Source organism: Pangasianodon hypophthalmus, chromosome 26 (assembly GCF_027358585.1).
Source record: "Pangasianodon hypophthalmus isolate fPanHyp1 chromosome 26, fPanHyp1.pri, whole genome shotgun sequence".
Lineage (NCBI taxonomy): Eukaryota > Metazoa > Chordata > Actinopteri > Siluriformes > Pangasiidae > Pangasianodon > Pangasianodon hypophthalmus.
In genome coordinates, this window is record NC_069735.1 from 11,707,438 (window position 1) to 11,723,630 (window position 16,193).

At 38.7% G+C, this 16,193-nt stretch overlaps 2 protein-coding genes across 2 annotated transcripts in view; both read left to right on the forward strand.

Moving 5' to 3' along the window:
- The first annotated feature begins 2,306 nt into the window (after positions 1-2,306).
- Positions 2,307-4,943, forward strand: zic2b (zic family member 2 (odd-paired homolog, Drosophila) b). The gene is made up of 3 exons (XM_026932049.3): positions 2,307-3,477; positions 4,095-4,258; positions 4,364-4,943. Exons 1-3 carry the CDS (start codon positions 2,655-2,657, stop codon positions 4,544-4,546), a joined length of 1,170 nt encoding a protein of 389 aa, XP_026787850.1. The 5' UTR covers positions 2,307-2,654; the 3' UTR covers positions 4,547-4,943.
- Positions 4,944-6,385: 1,442 nt separating this feature from the next.
- Positions 6,386-16,193, forward strand: part of pcca (propionyl-CoA carboxylase subunit alpha) — a 46,347-nt gene continuing 36,539 nt past the window's right edge. The window contains exons 1-6 of the mRNA XM_034300197.2: positions 6,386-6,519; positions 8,497-8,574; positions 10,377-10,424; positions 11,461-11,529; positions 15,211-15,324; positions 15,489-15,542. Coding sequence (XP_034156088.2) covers positions 6,466-6,519; positions 8,497-8,574; positions 10,377-10,424; positions 11,461-11,529; positions 15,211-15,324; positions 15,489-15,542 — 417 coding nt within the window. The 5' untranslated portion in view covers positions 6,386-6,465. The remainder of the gene's footprint in view (positions 6,520-8,496; positions 8,575-10,376; positions 10,425-11,460; positions 11,530-15,210; positions 15,325-15,488; positions 15,543-16,193) is intronic.

Here is a 16,193-nt window from a genome sequence, read left to right on the forward strand (position 1 = left end):
CACTTGGCAAATTCCCATCATGTTATTCAAAAAGAAAAGAAAAAAAAAAAAGCTAGCAGGTCATTACATGCTTTAATCTCTTATTAGCCCATGACCTCTATTTATTATGACTCATTCAAATTTTAAATTCGTTGTTAATTTAAACTTATTTTCATTCAGAGTCTTTCATTCAGTTGAAGAATCCCCATAATCCATTTTAAAAAATAAAATATAGCCTATAGCAAATATATTTGCTAGCTGGTGATTAGCCTCAAAGTATTAGCTTCGTATTACAACTTATTAGCATATTAGCCGACTTTTTTTGTTTGTTTCTTTTACCACAATATATGGATTTAAAATCAGTGTTGTGATTAAAACTTGGATCTTTTTCTTGTAAGCATTACACTTTTTTACGATTTCCCTCAGGATAGCGAATTTTAAAAAAGTTTTCGGATAATATCCCCTTGTGATAAAGCTAAAACAGGATCTAATTTGGCTAATGTGTGGCAATAAACAGCTAGCAAAACATTAATGCCTTAAAAGTGTTAGCTTAATGTTTACATCGAAAGTTATGATGAGAATTCGTTCACTGAGTTGCTAAATAAATCATGAAATTTCACTTTTAATCTTCAAAACTTATTTCAAAGTAAATAAATAGTTGGGCAAAAACTGAAAACTATGCTAATATGGAAAATAAGTCGTGATAACATTAGCTATTATTAGCTAAGCTCACTTAAATACGAAATCCTATTGTTAAATTAAAAAATTAGCCTAACTTTAAAAAAACTTAAAACTTTCTTCTAAGAGAGTCTAAGAGATAAACAAAGCATTATTATTTAATTATTTAGTTAGTGTCTGTAATTATGTCTTGTTCAGTTTCTTTGTTTTACTGCTGTGACAAAACATCTATCTATCTATCTATCTATCTATCTCTATGCCTGCTATTTTCTTATATATGAATTAGCATGTAGTTCTTAATCTAGCCTATATCTGCTATAAAATACTTGACAGAAAAACACGTGTAAACTTTAGTCACTAATGTGTTTTTACTGAAATGGCTGAAGAAGTTTATAGTAAAAATAAAGAAAAAAAGGATGTAGAAATGATAAGCCATTAGTGCAGCACTGTGCTCGAATCAGACATGTGTAACTTCTCTAATGTTTGAAGTTTATAGGCTAACAGTGTTTGTTTTTCATTCTGTCATAATGTTTTACATTAAACACTGTGGGTTTTTTTTTTTTTTTTTTTTTTTTTTTAGCTCTTTTTGCAGCACAGTGTCCCCTATAGACATTCGCATCAGTTTTCAAGACATGGAAGCTATTTCACACTGGAGGAAAAAAAACCTCTTGTACATGTACACCTTTAATGTGCACTGTTTAAGGCCAGACTGCATGGCCCATGTGAACAGAGTAAGCGGTAATGCAGTGCAGTGTTCAGGCTCATTACAGCGATAAACACCGAATCCGCTGCGACTGAGCGCGCGGTCCTCAAGGTCAACATCAGCAGCGCGCGCGGGACTCCAGCTGGGGCTCGGTTTTCTGCACAGCTGCCAAAACAAAAATTATAACTGGCTATAATATATGTTTTGGAATGTAAAATAAAAAGCACACAGACGGGCTGGGATGCAATGCACCTCGTGAACCTGTGGTGTGTATTATACAGCCTCATGCGCAATGGAACAGCTGGTTGTATCACACAGCCTAGTTTTTTTTTTTTTTTTTTTTAATTGTGAGGCTGAAGCAGTCCAGATGCGTGCGTAACCTTAGCAACAAACTTATTATTATTATTATTATTATTATTATTATTATTATTATTATTGTTATTATTTATTTGTGAGACTCTGGGTTGCAATCTGGTAATGTATTTGCGCATACACACTTCCTGTGTCCCCCTCTTCCACATTTATCCTAAGAGACATCCGCCTGAATGAACAATGTACATTTTACATGCACATTTCCACCTCATATGCTTATATATATATATATATATATGTAAATATCAGGATTACAGATAAACACACGTAAACTGTTCAAACACACAGCTCTTCATACCTAGATATTATATTAGCATTATCTCTTAGGGGGTTTGTTCAGCAAATGCTGGTCATTCGTTTGGACACGCCACCAAACACCAGCTAAAATCGCAGCCCTGCTACTGGGGCAGTAGACGCTGAGCAACAGTGAGCACAGATTAGTCACGGTGACTCGGCGTCTGATTGGACGAGAGTAACGGATTAGGGATTGACAGCAGCCAATCGGACCGCAGCGGGGCTCCTGTAGTAAAGGGGGCGTGGAGGAGCGAGGAGGGAGATAAACACAGCCAAACCCGAAAAAGTAGCACATTTGCAGACAGACAGGACTACGAGTGTGTTCAGGCTAGTTTTTAATTTTTTTCTGAGCATCAGGTTTTTGGGTTTTTTTGGGTTTTTTTTGAGCATCAGTTGTCGTTTTTTTTTTTTTTGCGCATCAGGTTGTACGTGTAGAGATCGACTTTAAACCTCTACCAGAGGAGATGTTCTGTTTGTTAGGATTTTAAAACAAACTTTAAAAAAAGAAAAGGCTGTGTGATGATCAGAATTTGAGCACACATTTGTTGGGTCATGTTTTGATTTGCTTTTTACGCACGGGTTGTTTTGCGCACGGTACTCACGCAGAGAAACCGAGAGGTGAGCAGCGATGCTGCTGGACGCGGGTCACCTGGCTCCGTTCGCCCGGCATCACCACGCGGGTGAGTCACACGACAGGGACGCCAGTTTTGCAGAAGCGGCGCATGTGGGCGCCTTCAAGCTGAGCCACGGCGAGCTGTCTCCGGGTCAGGGAGCTGCCTTCGGCCCGCAGGCTTCAGGCTACGCGGCTCTGGGCGCCTCATACGGAGGCTCCGCGTTCGGCTCGGCCCGAGACTTCTTGTTGCGCGGACGCGGCTTTGCAGATCCAGAGCGCGGCCTCTTCAGCCCGGCGACCGGAGCGCTTCATCCCTCCCATGCGGACGCGCAGAGTCATCTGCTATTCCCCGGCTTCCACGAGCAGCACAGCTCGACCAACAACGCGCTGTTCGCACGCCCGGACCAGTACCACCACCAGGTGTCCAACGCGCGGCCTGATCCGTACGGCCAGTACGGCTTGAACGTAGCAGCCGCGCATCACCATCACCCTGCAGCCTTCTTCCGCTACGTGCGGCAGCAGTGCGTCAAGCAGGAGCTCGTGTGCAAGTGGCTCGAACCGGACCGCGAGAAGCGCCGCTGCGGCAGAACCTTCGGCACCATGCACGAGCTGGTGGCGCACGTCTCCGCGGAGCACGTCGGCGGACCTGAGCAATGCAACCACGTGTGCTTTTGGGAAGAATGCCCTCGAGAGGGAAAGGCCTTCAAGGCCAAATACAAACTGGTGAACCACATTCGCGTGCACACGGGGGAGAAGCCCTTTGCGTGTCCGTTCCCGGGATGCGGCAAAGTGTTCGCGCGCTCCGAGAACCTGAAAATACACAAGAGAACGCATACAGGTGAATACACCAGTCCAGGCTTTTACATTCATATATCGACATCATGATTAGTCTTAATTGTACATCATGTTTTTATTGGATTGTTTATTTATTTGCAACTGCACTGACACATAAAATGAAAAGCTTTTCCACTGCAGCTTGAGTGAAATATGTTAAACGAGCCTCTGTACTCATTAAGTAACTTCCTGCTTAGGATTACCATTTGCAACTAGAATCATTTCCATTACTTTGCATGGAATTGTGTATATACACGTGTAATGAGAGCCACTTCACAAGCTTTTGACCTGCGCGCTTTTCCGGTCATCAATAAGCGCGAGACGACGTGTTAATACTCCATTTCCATGGTTACGTGATGACACTGCTGGGTTTAGATGCGTGTGTGCGGTACAGCAGGTCTAAAGATAGGAAGTAGGTGTGAATTGTGCTTTTTTTTATTGAGGGCTGAGTGCTGGCAATAAAATGTGGCTCAGGGTGCATGGGTGCGGGGTTTGGGTGTGTGTGTGTGTGTGTGTGTGTGTGGGAAGCTGGGGGGCTTCAGGACTGTTAGTCCATTCTCATGTTATTTCTTCAGTTGTCCAGAGTTAACCCATTTTTATTATTTATATTACTTTTTCCAGGGGAGAAGCCGTTTCTGTGCGAGTTTGAGGGCTGTGACAGACGCTTCGCCAACAGCAGCGACAGGAAGAAGCACATGCACGTGCACACATCCGACAAGCCGTACCTGTGCAAACTGTGTGACAAGTCGTACACTCATCCCAGCTCTCTGAGGAAACACATGAAGGTGAGCTAGACGAGATGCACACAGCTGTGCTTCATGCCATGCCTGCTATTAGCCTAATAAAGTCTTATCAAGCTGTCTCTAATGTCATTGCGGTTTCTCCTACAGGTTCACGACGAGCAGAGTTCAGTGAACGAGTCCTCGCCGACCGGAAGTTCCGGTTACGAGTCGTCCAGTTTGGTGTCGCCGTGTTCAGAGACTCAGAGCACCACCATGTCTCCAGACTCCGCCGTGCTGAACAGCAGCAGTCACAGCAGCATAGCGTCCAACTTCAGCGAGTGGTACGTTTAGGAACCATGAACTCCTCCCAGGCTGTGTCCAGAACTGTCAAGAAGTGCAGAATGGCGCGATTTGGGACACAGCAGGACTTCTGTGATCAACAATGTAGACAATCCTCTAAAATATAGAAATATTGTTTATGAAATAATCACATACAGTGATATCTTATGGACAATTACAGGCTCCTTTGCCTACTCACTCGTTAATGTTTTTAATGCGTCCTGTGATGACACCCCACCCCCTCCCCCTCGTTCCTCCAGTCAGTGGAACAATCCCTTTTTCCACAACACACAATTTTTCCACAGAATTCAGTTTCCGTCGATTAAAAATATTCACTGTAAAATCTCCGACTCTACTCAGAGTCAATTGTATATATAAAATAAATGAAGGTTTATCTCTTTTTTTTTTTTTTTTGCTTTTTTGTTTATCAGTATTGCACTGTGAAAAAATGCTATTATCCACTGTGTATTATAAACAATGAAGGATGTATTTCTCGTATAAAGAAATAAATATTTGTTTTTCTCTAATAATGTCGTGGTGGTTTGTGTCTCGTGCTATGAAATTAGGAAGGATTATGTGCAATGAAGAGCTGACTGAAGAAAAAAAGCTTCCCAGACTTTTATAACTAGAAATCACACCAAAGGAAAATGGACACTTGTTCCTTTTCTGTTTGAGAAACAGATAGTTTATGAATGACTAATCTTCCATATTGAGCCTACATAGAACTTTCTTACTGAAAACATATACATAAAACATTACGTACACATTTAAAAATATAGCCTATAAAATGCATATTGTGAAAGACTGATATTTTCTGGAAAACGGCTAATAAATGGTGTAGCGTGGTGTTGTTCACTACTGCATATGTTTTGGTTAAGACTTATATAACTAATAATTGTTTAATGTAAAATAGGTAATTTTTATAAAAGTAAAACAGTTATTTGTGGAAAAACCTGGTTGTTCAGAACAGTGAAGAATTAACGTTCAGTTGGAAATTGCATGATTGTTATATTTAAAAGCTTGTACAATAATTTTACAACTTCTAACAAAGGTATAAAATCTGTTTTAAATTTAAATAAGCAAGAAAATACTTGAGAAGCTTTATGTTGTAAATACAGACCTATAAAGTATAACGTTTCTACCAAATATATCAGCCAAAGAAGTCCTAATAGGTCCTTAATTTATTATAGATTTTTAAAGAATTTGTACATGTTACTCTTTTAAAATTTATCCATACCATGCTGCGATAAGTAAATAAAAATAGCATTTTAATTTTTACACACATATATATATAGTTTTACACAAACAGGTGAAACTGTAGATACATAGCTGAATAATTTCAGTGGCACTTTAATAATCTTTGATGAAGTTACATCATGATACCTGTACTGGATATAAATATCAGCAGTATAACTGCATATAAACTATCAGCAGCATGATTTTAGGTAGAATATCAGAACAGTAGAAATTTTATTTATTTATTTATTTATTTATTTATTTATTTATTTATTTATTTATTTGTTTATTTAACAGGGACAGTACAGGCAAACATTTTACATGAAATTTAACAGTAATGTGCATATGGCTTCTAACTTAAGCTTTATTATGTCCATTATTATTATGATTTTATATAATATATTTATATAATATATAATAGCATAAAGTATTATGATTTTATACGCATTATGTTTTTTTTAAATAAAATGTTAGTTTTATGAATGGATTATAAATATCTGCATTATGATTTTTATCAGTCATTTATAATAAATTTTCACATGGAATATTAGTATTATTTCTGGATATAAAACATCTGCATCGTGAGTTGATATAAAATATCTGCATTGTGATTGGCTGAAAGGGAAAACTCCTCCGAGCGCTCCCGGTTACGTCCTCGCGGTGCGCATGCGCAGTGACCACACGCACGGTTCATCATGGCGGCTTACAGGATAACGCCAACCTTTCAAAGAGTTTTGCACGTCGTAAAGGTGAGAGTGTGATTCTCATTTTTTAAAAACACACTCGTGGTAGTGAAAGGACGGGTTTGAAAATGAATAAAAATGTATATTTTAAATAACACGACATGTTATGGTCTTGCAGAGAAAGTAGCTGTCGGCTAACTGGTAGCGAGATGAGATGAGTGTTAGGGCGAATCCCAAATACTACCTTTCTCCCTGTACAAGTGCACTTCACAGGCTATGAGGAAATGGATTCTGTGGTGTACGTAGTGCACTGTGTGTATATAAGAGGAAGGTATTTGGTACTCAGCCGTTATTCAATGTCTGGGCACAAGTCCTTCAAAATGTATAATGCATATGTTAGATATTTATATTATTTTGTTTGAGGAAGTAGGAATGAAATGCAGCCACCATGTTAAAATAGCAGCTGGTGTGTCTAAAGTGATAAAGCCTCCTGCTGAGAGGCTCGAGGGCTTTTCAGCTCATTTCTAACTCGCTTTCAACTCAAGCACAGTGTCAGCAGGCAGCTAACTGAAATGACCATGAGCTAAAATCAGCATTTTAGTTCATGTGAGCTGTCTTTGGCTCCACAGTAACCTTGTCCACCTTGTTCACATACCTGTCCTTCTTTAAACTGTCCACGTCACGTGACCGAAATGACGTCCATCACAGTGCACACACACCTACACACAAGCATTTTCATTTACACATTCATTATATTATATTATATTATATTTTTATTGTCCTACTTACAGCTAGCTTTTAAGATCACACCCAACATTCTGTTATTCATTACAGATCTAGGATCAGTGTTTGTTAGGGATAAAATGCCAAACAGCGATTATAATTCTGCAGTAGTTGTGATATCCCTTGCCATATATAACAAAAATTTAACTCTGAGCAGTTTGTTCCTCTTACACTAAATGTATTCGTTCATCCGGGACATTTTTGGTGTCAGACATATCGATAATATTAGACTTTGAATGAGCAATATGTAAGGAATAAAACATGACAAGATGAGTTGTTAGAACAATATAACTCAAGATGGAGTGTTGCGATGTATTCCTCTTATACCACAGCAACACAAATACACAGGTTATGCGTTTTATCTCTTTATAGTTATGTTAAATGTTGTTACATCCGTGAGACAAGTTAGTTCCTGTTATCATGTACGTCATAGCAGCTATAAACAGTCCTTCCGTCCCCAGCCTCACTTTTTCTCTCTCTTATAGATAATAAGACAAAAAAATACAGGTTATGTTCCTGAGGAACCCGAAACCTGAAGACCTTCCCATGGTGGAACACTTGCGCGAGACACTAGACTCCTTCCAAAAATGCCTCCTTAGAGAAATCTTCACGATATCAACGATTAAATTATTTTCTTTTTGATAGATAACAGCATGTTTTTTAAATCCCTGTGAATGAGTTGTTACTATGGAAACGATAACCTGTTAGAAGGAGAGCATTATAATACACCTGTGATTTGAATTACAGCCGGCACTACTGTCAGAGCCGCTGTTACAGAAACTTAACTAACACCTTCTGACCAATCAGATTTGAGAATTCAACAGTGCTGTGATATACAGTGGAAATATCACATTACAATACTTGTCATTATCACAATATTAGTTTTCCTAACTAAACTGTATGCTCTGGGGTTTTGTTTATCTGAGATTTTTGTATTAATTGTAATACCATACAAAGTATAATTAAATACAAAGTATTTAATGAGGAAAGTGAGGAAAATTAGACAGTTAATACAAAAACTGAATCTTAACATCCCATCATGTGACACCTGATGTTAGGAATGTTTTATGATGTTAATACATTATTGATATTACATCATCATTTCACCCAGCCTTAGCCTTGGCTGACTGGGTATGTTTGGGGTAAAGGAATAAAGCAAATCTTTAAAAGGTGTCACTAGATGACTGATAATTTGGTTTGTTGTGTTATACATATTGCAGTGATGACATGGTTTCAATAACTTAGCACTGTCTATTTCAGCACGCCTCTCTGCGGCCCACGTGCTGGCTCATAAGCCGCCATGCCTGCTACTCTACTGTGTATGACCCCAGTGAGAAGGTGAGCTTCAGCACCTCTGCTATACTTATCAGAGACCCAGGACAAGTTCTTATCACTCATATATCTGAATAAAGGTACCAGGGATACTGGAGTCGAGAACATATGAGCGCACCCTCATGGCACGGGGTCTTTTTGAGACGATCATCTCCAGCAGCCAAATCTCCAATACAAACATGGCAGCATCTTAGTGCTTTGATCTGCCTCCTTCAAACAGCCAGTGCCCAGAGGCTGTGTGTGTGTGTGTGTGTGTGTGTGTGTGTGTGTGTGTGTGTGTGTGTGTGTGAGAGAGAGAGAGAGAGAGAGAGAGTGCGAGAGAGAGAGAGAGAGAGAGAGAGAAAGAAAGAAAGGGATGGTATGTTTGGTTGTTTGGTACAGACTTAGGAATGCAACACACACATTTCTGCTTACTGTGGAGTAACACTGCTGGAATCCTGTGTGTGTGTGTGTGTGTGTGTGTGTGTGTGTGTGTTTACTCAGGAGGTTCAGCTCAGATTAGTGGACTTTACTAAATGGCCTGGATTTGTAAATAAGCATAACTGTGATGGTATTGAGACAGATTAATGAGATTTATACAGAAAAGTTGTAGACGGGAACTAGTCTAAATACTGATATACTGATTTGATGGATAGATGGATTAATGGTTGGATATATTAATATTAATGAATACATGAAAACATAAATAGATACATAGATTGGATGGAGGGATGTATAGTTAAACATAGTTGAATGGACAGATAGGTAGATGGATGGATGCATTGGTGGTTAGATAGATGGATGCATAGATGGATAGATAAATGTGTAGGTGGATAGATGGAAAAGATGGATGGATTGGCAGATGGACTGATGAAATGGATAGATTGTAGGATTGATGTCTGAATACATGAATGGATGAATAGATAGGCTGGATGGATGGAGGGATGGACTGATGGTTAGATAGATGGATACATGCATAGATAGAAGGATGGGTGAATAAATGCATAGATTGGTTGGATGGATAGATAGATGGATAAGTTCATGAATTGGATACATAGGTAGGTGGTTGGATGGATAGACTGATTGTTGGATACGTGAATGGATTATATAGATAGATGAATAGATAGGCTGTATGGATGGATGGAGTGATGGATGGATTTGATTGTTGGATATGAGAATGGATAGTATAAAATTTGGATGGTGAGATGTATAATTTAAAAGCTTTATTGGAGAGATGGATGGATTGATGTTAGATGGATGGATACATACATAGATGGGTAGGAGGATTGACAGATAGACAGATGGACTGATGGAGTGGATGTATAGATAGGTTGAATGGATAGAGGGATGTATAGTTACGTAGTTTGAATTGAAAAGAATAAATGGATGAATAGATATATGAATGGGCGAAGAGTTGAACGGATGGATATATAAAGAGATGGACCACTGCTTGGATATGGATGGAGTGATATATTTATAGGTAGATGAATGGATGGATGGATAGAGGATAGTCTAACAGTTGGATGGATTTCTTGTATTGATTTTGTGTATAATGTCTTTTTCACTAGTGTTAAAGGAATGAGATTTGGTCTACAAACACCTTCATATTACAAATATTCAAATCTATATTTAGATTCAGTGTGGAAAAGAGAAAGTTCTCTCTCTCACACACACACACACACAGACCCCCCCCCCCCCCCCCCCCCCAACACACACACACACACACACACACACACACACACACACACACAGACTCCCACACGTGGGCAAATGACTTGTTGTCAAAACGAATGTCCTAATCGCTCTGTGTTCTGGCTCTCTTCCTGCAGACCTTTGATAAGATCCTCATCGCAAACAGAGGAGAGATCGCCTGCAGGGTGAGTGGAGTGTGTTTATGTGAATTATCAGAAGGAAAGTGTGTGTCGTTGAGCTCCTCAGGCACTTACAGGTGTGGGGTCACTTCAACAGTCCGTCCAAACATAAATTCATAAAGAATGCATACGGTGTTGGTCAGGGAGCTGAATTTCATCAAATGCCTTGCTCAGTGATTGATTTTGCAAGAATGCATTGTAGCAAGTTCTGTCCACAAATCTGTAACGCAACATCTAAATGCAACATTTCACTATCACACTCTTACATAATGATGTGGAATAAAGGCAACTTTTTTTTTGCAATGCAAAGTAATATAAAACCTAACAAACCCTAACCTGCAACACTACATGCTTCACATCATATTGTGATATGTTTCTAGACTGTGTATGAGCTGAAGAGGAAAAGGGTTTTAAACGCAGCAAATGAACACAGTTTGAATATGATTTAGTTTCATTGTTTTTCATTAGAGATTACATATTTTCTTTTATTCAAGAATAATAACAAAAGATTTGAAATTGGATTAACAGAAATTTCATCTCACTGAAATGTCATGATATATATATATATATATATGTATAAAGGCAGATTTAAAGCTGTACCTGAATCTGTAAGAATTATAGACCGCCTAAAGTTTTTTATTTTAACACAAATCCTACTTTATTTAAAATGCCATTCAAGTTTGTCCATTTATTATTTTTAATATTGAGTGTATTCAGTATTGTTTATAGATATGTATATATGAATATAATGAAAAGTAAATGCTCTAAAAATATTTTTATCTGATGGATGTTTGGTATTTTGAATTATCTACCATCCTTCATATATTCAATACGTGACCATAACAACCTATTGAATATTATGATTTTATATTTATCATCTATTCTAGTCGCATGTTTTAGATGCTTTTTTCGGAGCGGCAACAGGAATATGTTTTGGATCACAACCCAGATGTTACAGTTGCTCCATGCTTGCACTTCTTTCTAACTAAATCGCAGCATACCTCTATCTCTTAACTCTTTTAACTCCTTTTCTCGCCCTCAGGTGATTAAAACATGTAAGATGATGGGGATCAGGACGGTCGCCGTGCATAGTGACGTGGACTCGAGTGCGGTGAGTGACTTGTACAGAGTGGTTTTAGTTAAAGTGAAGTGTTAAAGTTGTTAAAGTCATGCAGGGAAGGTGCTGTTGCTGTGCTCTCTTCATCCACTCGCTGTTTTCCACCCCCGTGACTGATGGCTGTCACTCATCCCCCTCTTCCATATGCATGCGAAGGCTTTTTCACACAAAGTCCAGGCCGTCCCCCCCTGCTGTCTGAGTCCAAACCGGGGGAGGGGACGTGGTTTAAGGTAAAAGAAGGGGGGATGGAGTGATGTTGTGCATTTGATTGGATGCTTCTAAAGAGCTTTTAAATAAAGATCTCCTTAAACAGAACGGCAGGGGAGCGGCTGATACGCATACGAGTGGAGTTTGGGTTAGAAGTCCATATTTGCTGGCTTTAGGGTTGGTCTTTTGGACTTTTTGTGAGCCGGGGGGGTTGGTAATCCATATTAAAGTGTGTATTAATGGTTATTTGTCTTGTAAACATGGTTTCTTACCTCAACTTGAGAGGGATTTGGACTGGCGTCAAGATGTTCAGCACATCGTTATCCAATCAGAGCAAACTTTAATAATGTAAATAAAATATAATTGTCAATATAATTCAAAACATTTTTTCAGTCAAATAGACTTATTTATCATATTGTAAAATGTTATCAGATTTAAGACGTGCTGTTTGTTTTAGCTCCTTCATACCTCTCTAAAATAATTCAAAATCATTTCTCAAGATGTACTCGTGCTAGCCTTCTTCATATTTCACATATAAAACGTTAGAAGATAAACAGCTAAAAAAAAATTTTTCTTTCTTTTTTTAGTACTTTTTACATATTATTTTAATGATTCTACACTTATTCTATTTTTACATACATTTTATAGGTTTTTTATATTTTTATTGTTATTACTTTCTTCTTTCTGTCACTGCTATTATTTATTGCCTATTTAACTATATTATTTTCGGCTACATTTTTTTTCTTTAATTCTGTTTGCTACATCACACTGTTAAGTGCTTTCGGCTGCCTTTTAAATGTATGACAGGTGCTCTAAAAGTAAAATAAAAGTCTATATTATTATCAATATTATTAGTTGTCACCTTTGTGATTGCGCTAATCTGTAGTTGTGTTCACATTTGCTAAAGTGATAATCAAAATTGTAATAAAGGCTAAAAAGTGATACAGAAATTGGAATGATTTCTATTGAATTACTCCCTGTAATTTTCTTATTTATTGGAGAACATTTCCAAATGGGCTTCACGATGTGGACAAAATGGCATATCATGATTATATAGCTCATAATTAAAGATCAACCAATGTTCATTTGACAAAACCAAAATGGCATGTTCTTTTTTTTTTTTTTAAACACCGTTCAAATTGTTTTTAAAACCACACACTACTCGTCTTGTAAACACCTACTTGTTCCTCGTCTGATCTCTCTGTGATATTGCAAACCAATGAATCACCCTAACCTCCAATGTATTTGATATATTTTCATTACTACGTTTGTTAGCGGTTGGGAAGGGAAACTCTGGTTTCCTCATGCCTCAGGACGATCCTGCACTGCCTAAGGTGAACTTTCCCCTCGCTGCCAGATGGAGAACAGAGTTTATTGAGACAAATGGTGTGAGAGAACGAAGCCCTTATGAGGACAGGAGACAGACAGAACACATGTAACCTGCTTAAAGCGCTCTGTAAAAACCACTGACCACGCAGATGGCTGGAAGACCGCAACGTCAAAAGGCTTCTCGTTAGATTTTGTGGCTGTAATAAAAAAAAAAAAAAAAAAGGATGTGAAATTATGATACTTGAACCACAATGCAGGGATAGCAGAAATGATCGGAAGAGCACAGGGCATAAATAAAGGACAATTTCTGAGCAGTGCATGGAGATAAATCTATTTTTTTTTATTCTAATATTGGATAATGCACACTAGCAACTATGTAAGAAATTGGTGTTGCATTAGTAATTGAGAATAAGAAGGTGCTTTTGAATCGTAAGGTTTTAGAGATTACCTGAGTGGAACAGCTGAAATAATTAATGTGTGATGGAGTGCAGTACTCCTTTTGGCATGTTTACTGTTTTGAGGTGCACAAAGTGGTAGCTAAGGAAAAAATAACATAAGGTGAGTAACTAGTTGAGTCGTTACATGCATTAATACAGACTGAGGGAAATTAACTTAATTTCCATGGAGAACTCGGTTTAGCCACTTCTAACAAATTTTTATAATGTAGCACATCATATTTGCAGAAGATCAGCATCTTTTTCTCTAGAACCACGCAGTGACTACGTTGCTGAATTATCATGATAGTTAAGTAACAGTATTGGCTGCACTTTATTTTGCTTGGTTTAATAACGAATTTAATGAATCCACCTAGTGAAAATCATTCTAGAGTTAGCCAGATCATGTGTCAGTGAAGAACATTAAGTTTAAACATAGCTACATAGCAATGAAAACTTAAATAAAAAACTAATAGCCCAGCTACGAAATCTTGCCACTGAGGTGAAACCAGTGCTGGTGACCTTCAAGGTTTTTGTTGCAATCAAATATACTTTTCAAATATACTCTTTTTTTTCTCTACTTTTTTCTTAGAGGTGTGCTTTTGAGCAAATGTTTGGATTGGTAACGGTCTATTTCGTTCAGAGTTCTTAGTATGTAGATAAATCCATTCTGTTTTGTCGAAGTTCAGTTTCAGGTGATGGGTCTCCGTCCAGAAAGAAAAGTCAGAAAAGCAGTCTGATATCCACTGTGGGGGATGAACGAAGGAAAATAGAAGCAACGCTAAAGTGTGTCATCAGCATAGCAGACATCTGATCACTGAGCTTTAGAAATGTAGAATATATATGGAAACAAAAGTGGACCGAGTACTGACTCTTGGGTAACGCCTTAAAGCTATAGAGGATGTGAGAAGATGAAACTCAATCTCTTGCTGCTTCATGGTGGGAACAATCTTGTAGATCTGATGACAAATAATTGCAAATGTTGATTAAAAGATGTTGCTGTGGGGATGGCCTGTTTGTTGTTATTCTTTTATGGCCGTTGCTGTGCTTAGAATGGAAATTGGACAATGTGTCATATCCAATCTCAACAGCGGGCAAGGAGTTCAGGCCAATATCAATCGAATAGTGAATTCTCAGATTCCCTTTAATAACACATCCCACCAGGATCTCCCGTAATCACCTGAGTTCTGCTTCACCCCTTTGACTCCCAGCTCTTGCCTGAGTGCCCTCCTGTTGAGTGTTTTCACTGCACTAACACCCAGACTAGCTCATTGCAGGCTTTAATAATTGTTAACGACTCGAATCAGTCGTGTTGCTGTAGAGAAAACTCAACTGTTCTTGGAGGCCTGAGAGGTCATCAGTCTTGACCCGACTTGCAGCACGACTCGGGGAAAAGCGCACGAATGGCGCGCCGCAACGTCTCTTTCCTTGCGTTTGCGTGTTAAGTGAAGCGGCGTGAAAGGCAGCAGCTGGTTAGTGAGTGTTTTCTGACACTCTCCTGTTGATGCAGTTGACGTCGTTAATGCTTCCCCTGGGTGACGTCTGTCACTTCATTACCTAGACATCATTCCTAATGGTGTGTGGGTGTGTGTATGTGTGTGCGTGTCATCCTGTGCAATCACTTATAAATAAAATGCTCTGCATAATTATGGGCAACAAACTTGTCTGTTTATTCTAGGTGTGTGTGTTTGTGGTTTTCCCTCAGGTTCACGTGAAGATGGCGGACGAGGCCGTGTGTGTAGGCCCAGCGCCGACCAGTAAGAGCTACCTCAACATGGACGCCATCATGGACGTCATCCGAAACACAGGAGCTCAAGCTGTGAGTGTGTGCATGAAAAAGGAAAAGAAAGTGTGTGTGTATGTGTGTGTGAGCTGAAACAAACATAACTTGCCATTTCTCTGTACTCCATATGTGGTTAATCTCTATGAGAAATCGAGTGTGTTTTTAACACCATCTCTCTCTATCCGTGCCCATTTTGCCAGGTTCACCCAGGCTACGGCTTCCTCTCAGAGAATAAAGAGTTCGCTCGGAGGCTGGTGAGTAGCGCTCTCTCTCTATAACTCACAGAGCTAGAGAGAATAAAAGAAAGAAAGAAAGAATGAAAGAGAGAGGGCTTAAGACCCGAATATTCAAATGACCTTGTTTTACAGTTGGGGTTAGAATGACCCACTTGTATGCTGATCTTCAGCACACACACACTCTGTGTTTTTGTAATTAACACCTCACGGCCCCCTGGAGTAATTTAATTATAGGTATGAGGTCTAAGGTGAGATGATGATTTGCAAGCCAGATAGAAGCAGAAAGGCCAAAAGGGTCAGCGGATGAAATCTCTCCCTCAGTAACGGTTTACGCCTCGACTGTGTACATCCACTTTCTCAAATGGAGCGCACCACCGTTTTATACTATAAATCATTAATAAAATGTGTACTAGTGGATTAGAAATTCAAATTGGTCTCAAGATTTATAGAAAAACAGCTCAGATCAAACAATATGACAATATAATAGCAATATGATACATTACAGCATAACACACTGTTCTGAGATATTGTGGGGATTGCAATGTCTCTTCATGATTTTTAATTCTTTTTTTTAATAATTCTTTTTTTTTTATGTATTTTTTTTTTTAACAACAATTGTAAACTTTGTTTGGAAGCAGGTGATTTGATGTTAAAGTTGTGTATAGTTAT

Coding starts and splice junctions, on each gene's coding strand:
- zic2b (XM_026932049.3), top strand. CDS start 2,655: ATGCTGCTGGACGCGGGTCACCTGGCTCCGTTCGCCCGGCATCACCAC. Junction 3,478..4,094: donor ACACAAGAGAACGCATACAG/GTGAATACACCA, acceptor TACTTTTTCCAG/GGGAGAAGCCGTTTCTGTGC. Junction 4,259..4,363: donor CTCTGAGGAAACACATGAAG/GTGAGCTAGACG, acceptor TTTCTCCTACAG/GTTCACGACGAGCAGAGTTC.